We start from the raw sequence: 5,295 nt of genomic DNA, 5'->3' as shown, positions 1-5,295 counted from the left end.
CTCAAGGCTAGAGCTCTACCACTTGAGCCACAGCGCCACTTTCGGCTTTTTTCTTTTTGCTTATGTGGTGCTGAGGAATCGAACCCAGGGCCTCTGGCATGCAAGGCAAGCGCTCTACCACTGAGCCACCTTCCCAGCCCTACATGAGTTTTCTTTTTCAAATAATTCCTTTTGAGAATAGTGTTGGGTTTACAGAAAATGAGTTTGACGCTGAAGGACTGATTATGTAGGGAGCTATGATAATTTTTCCCTAGTGTCTTACAGGTTAGGTTTATGTTAAGCCAATTCTCCCTATATTTCGCCACTACAAACAAGTCATCATAGAGTTAATTGTCTTACAGTCAATCTGTATCATGGTAACCTTGAAAACTGGTACAAATGCAGTACCTTAAAATTTTTTTTTATTCCACCAACACTTAGAATAAGCTTAATTGAACATCTATGATACGTCTTAAAAAGAGATAAGAAAGGAATAACTGCAGAAAATTTGAATTATACAGTTGTATACAACTTTTGCAAACCCGTATGCTAATCTCAAACATGGCATACATTGATTCTCCCCCCCTTTTTAACTATATAAACACTCCCCCCCCAATACAGAGATTTGAACCTCAGGACTTTGTGCTTTCCCAGATTTTTCTGCTTTAGTTCTTTTTCAGATAGAGTCTTGCACTTTTGATGCAAGACTAAAGAGGCTAGTGCAAGCTCGCCTCTTGACTGAGGTCCTCCTTTCACATAGCTGACTGTTGAGTTAGGGTCATGTTAACTCATCCTGATGGTCTCCATCTTTGCCTCCTCTGTACCTGGGATTACAGGTGTGAGCCACTACACTCACATTAATAAATTTAAGAGCACTACAGTTTTGATGAAGTTCCCTCTCATCCCTTTATATCTTTCAGAAGACATGAATGGAGGGTATAGAGGCAGAGGATTTGGACGAGGACGATTTCAAAGCTGGAAAAAAGGAAGAGGTGGTGGGAATGTCTCAGGAAAATGGAAAGAAAGAGAACACAGACCTGATCTGAATAAAACTGTGGGAAAACATTCTCCTGGTAGGTGAGGTCAATGACGGTTAATATATTTTCTTTCGTGAAAGTAGTAATTCATTCCTAGCAGCCTAGGCAGTTTAACTGAAAGTTCAGTCTAACTCAGTTGATGTCACACCTGAGCAAGTATTTAAAAGTTAATACTCAAAATTCCTATGGGAAATAATTTAAATGCTTTATCTCATATACAGTGCTTGTTGAAAGGAGAAAAATTGGGGAAAATATGCTTTTATAATTTTATTAATTTAATTTTTTTCAGGGCAAACTCCACAGCCTTTATGGCAGTCAACATTGGATCAGTTCATACCATATAAAGGCTGGAAGCTTTATTTCTCTGAAGGTGAGTTAAAAGTGCAAAAAATAACATCCGTTTTGTATTTCCTCAACTTACCTTTGAATGTTGCATCTTATGTTACTATAGTTCATTTGACTATATTCGTTAATCTTCCAAACAAATCATGTTCATATCAAAGAGCATAGGTTTTTTTTTTTTGTTGTTGTTCTTTTTTGCATCAGGAGAACAGAAATCATGCTAGGTATTTCTAAAAAAGGTATTTAATATACTTATAGAGAAGAAGAAAGGTAACTTTTAGGTAACCTCCCAGAAAGCAGAAACTTCGAGAATCAGTAGTCCTAGGGTTGGAGGCATGGCTCCATTGGTAGAGTGCTAGCCAGTGAGTGAAAGGGGCAGGTACAGAGTTTGAGTCTTGGTCTGAGACTTAAAAAAAAAGTCCTGAAGTTAACTCTCTATGATTGAGAGAACAAAGGAATTGCTGAGGTCACCAAAGTCTAGGAATTCACAGGTGGAAATATAGCATAGCTGTGCCTGAAAGGTGTGCTAGACCACTGAGGGGAATGAGGGTGGTTGTAACAGGGAATGACTCAGGTATTGCTTGCACCTGGAAGCTAGAACTACAGCTACGGAGATGCTGAAAAGAATTAAGATGAGAATAAATTCTACACGTTTCCTGCCCCCTCCACTCTAGAGCACCTTTAATTGGCAGAACTTAATGATAATAGAGAGCAGACTTCAGTCATCACATAGAAGGAAGCAATGAGAGTCTAGGGGTCTAGAGCAGGTAACCAGCACTGGTTTACATAGAAGCACTGTTAAGGACTTAAGAGCATTGGCCAGGGACTGGGAAGGTGGCTCAGTGGTTGAGTACTTGCCTTGCATGCATGAGGCCCTGGGTTTGATTCCTCAGTACTACATAAGCAGAAAAAACCGGAAGTGGTGCTGTGGCTCGAGTTACCACTAGAGCTCTAGCCTTGAGCTGAAGAGCTGAGGGACAGTGCTCAAGCCCAGAGTTCAAGCCCCACGACAGGCAAAGAAAACCCAAAAAACACCACTGGCCCATATCATATATCTGCTTGGTGAATGCTCTCATAGTGTCTATGTCTATGTCTCTTAAGAGGTATGTGTTTTATTTTTGTTAGGGTGTGTGTGTGTGCACGGAATCCCATATTAGGCACTCAATATTCTGTGAATTGGGAGTCTTTTTCTGTTAAATAACAGGTGTATTTAATAGATGATCTTTTGTTGCTTTAGGACACATCAATCACAAATATTTGCATTATTCCCCTAATAGTTAGCTCAAACACTATGAATGATCTTTGGACTGGTGTTTGGCTTGACCTAGCTGTAATTCCAAACTACTTCATTGTACAATTTTTCTGTAAAAGGACATTTTGAAAATACAGATTAGGATGTTAAAAAAGTAACTTTAGGCCATTTGCCAGTGGCTCATGCTTGTAATCCTAGCTACTCAGGAGGCTGAGATCTGAGGATCATGGTTCAAAGCCAGCTGAGGCAGGAAAGTCTCTGAGACTTTCCAATTCACCAGAAAACTGGGAGTGGTGCTGTGGCTCAAGTGGCAGAGTACTCGCTTTGAGCTAAAGAGCTCAGGGATAGTGCCCAGGCCCAGAGTTCTAGCTCCACAACCAACAAAACAAAACAAAAACTAGCTTTAGGGTTTGAGGGGCAATTTAGACTAGTAGAATTCATTTTGCAATGACTATGAGATCTTAATTCTTTCAGTAAAAGTTTAGACCATGTGTCTAGCTTTGACTTAATTTTGATTTTTCATTATTAAGCTTCTTGTATGTTGTTTGAACTGGTATGTACTTAAGAACTTAATACTCAATACAGGGGCTGGGAAGGTGGTTCAGTGGTAGAGCGCTTGCCTTGCATGCATGAGGCTCTGGGTTGGATTCCTCAGCACCACATAAGCAGAAAAAAAAAAGCCGGAAGTGGTGCTGTGTCTCAAGTGGTAGAGTGCTAGCCTTGAGCTGAAGAGCTGAGGGACAGCGCCCAGGCCCAGAGTTAAGGCCCTACGACTGGACTCAAAAAAAAAAAAAAAGACTCAATACAAAGTTACCCCGATATTGGGACTTCTAACAGATAGATGCTTCCTATCTACATTTCAGATTATGTGGACTTCATCTTGTTTTAAAATCTTAAGTATGTATTCACACCAGTTCTTACCTAATGTCCAGGATAAAATGCTACCCCATTTATAGTGCTTCTATTGTCTCATGAATATTAGCTTGTACAAATATGCTTGTTAATGCTAATGCCGTGTTTGTTGGGTTAGTTTACAGTGATAGCTCTCCTTTTATTGAGAAGATTCAAGTGTTTGAAAATTTTTTCATGAGACGTATTGATTTATATGATAAGGTAAGATTCTTCTTCAACCAAGCTACTAGTCTACCATTATGTGTTGTTTAATTGAACAGTATATGTGACATGCTAGTGGTTATGATCATACACACTGATGTTAGACAGTTCAGATCCCATCTCTGCCATTTACCTTCAGTGTGCACTTTGGTGAGTTACTTTTCTGTGCCTCAGTTTTCTCATCTATCTGTTGGAGATAGTACAATAGTAGAGGTTTGTTAAAAGGCATAATAAGTCAATATATTTTAAATGTTAAGACAATACTTGGCACAAAGCTTATATAGTACTTAAGCATTAGAGCTATATAAACGTTACTTGCTTTCTCAGAATGTACAATTGAATGTTAAGTTGTGATAATTGACTCCATAAAAGCAGTTGTTACTTTCAAGCTTTAATCTTTTATAGGATGAAATAGAAAGAAAGGGAAGTATTTTGGTGGATTTTAAAGATTTGACAAAAGAAGATGAAGTATTAAATATAGCAAATGAACTAAAGGATGCACCTGAGAAAACTTTGGCTTGCATGGGTCTGGCAATACATCAGGTAAGTATTTTGTGTAGACTTACGTTAGAATTTTCTTTTTATTCAGTAGTTGTACAAAGGGAAGGTGGCTCAGTGGTAGACATGCATGAGGCCCTGGGTTCGATTCCTCAGCACCACATAAGCAAAAAGAAAAAAAGCCGGAAGTGGTGCTGTGGCCCAAGTGGTAGAGCGCTAGCCTTGAGCTGAAGAACTGAGGGACAGCGCCCAGGCCCAGAGTTCAGGCCCTATGACCAGACTCCTCCCCCCCCCCCCCAAAAAAAAATGTTCACATCAGTAGTTGCACAAAGAGGTTGCAATTCCATAACTCATGAGTACAATGCTTCTTGATCAGTGCCACCTCTTTGATTGCTCTCCCTCATTATTTCCCCTCCCATCTCTACCCTTAAGTTCTATAGTTCAATTTTTATGTAATGTACATTGTATTTAATGTCTGCATTTTCTCACCCTCCCTTCCTCCTTTCATGTGCTCTGTTAGAATTTTAATGGATGATTTTTTATAGTATCAATGCTTTATGGAGGTACATAGCTTTGCTTGGAGCTAGTGACTCATAGCTCATACCTGTAATTCTACTTACTCAGGAGGCTGAGATAGGACAGTCACTGTCAAAGCCAGTAGACAGAGCTAAGAGACTCATCTCTAATCAGCAAAAAGCCAGAAGTGGAGGTACAGCTCAAGTGGTAGAATGCCAGCCTTAAGTGAAAAAGTGAAGGAAGAACATAAGGCCCTGAGTTCAAGCACACACACTCACACACAGTAATTAGCTTTGGCTATGATGTTGGCTAGAACTGAGGGATTGCAGGCTTGTCCTAAAAGATACCCTTCATTTAGTAAACAATAGCTTACCTAAATATAACATTACTTGGAACCTACTTGAAATAATCTCACTAAAAATCATGCAGGAGGGGCTGGGAAGTTGGCCCAGTGGTAGAGTGCTTGCCTTGCATGCCTGAGGCCCTGGGTTCGATTCCTCAGCACCACATAAGCAGAAAAAAAAAGCCGGAAGTGGTGCTGTGTCTCAAGTGGTAGAG

The 5,295-nt window shown here is 39.9% G+C and overlaps 1 protein-coding gene across 1 annotated transcript in view; it reads left to right on the top strand.

Moving 5' to 3' along the window:
- Positions 1–5,295, top strand: part of Mcm8 (minichromosome maintenance complex component 8) — a 40,987-nt gene that overhangs the window by 852 nt on the left and 34,840 nt on the right. Inside the window, exons 2-5 of the mRNA XM_013010636.1 lie at positions 900–1,052; positions 1,306–1,386; positions 3,641–3,723; positions 4,129–4,266. Of these exons, the coding sequence (XP_012866090.1) occupies positions 905–1,052; positions 1,306–1,386; positions 3,641–3,723; positions 4,129–4,266 (450 nt within the window). The 5' untranslated portion in view covers positions 900–904. The remainder of the gene's footprint in view (positions 1–899; positions 1,053–1,305; positions 1,387–3,640; positions 3,724–4,128; positions 4,267–5,295) is intronic.

Source organism: Dipodomys ordii, unplaced genomic scaffold (genome assembly GCF_000151885.1).
Source record: "Dipodomys ordii isolate 6190 unplaced genomic scaffold, Dord_2.0 Scaffold13, whole genome shotgun sequence".
NCBI classification, from domain to species: domain Eukaryota; kingdom Metazoa; phylum Chordata; class Mammalia; order Rodentia; family Heteromyidae; genus Dipodomys; species Dipodomys ordii.
This window is presented reverse-complemented; position numbering and strand designations above follow the sequence as displayed.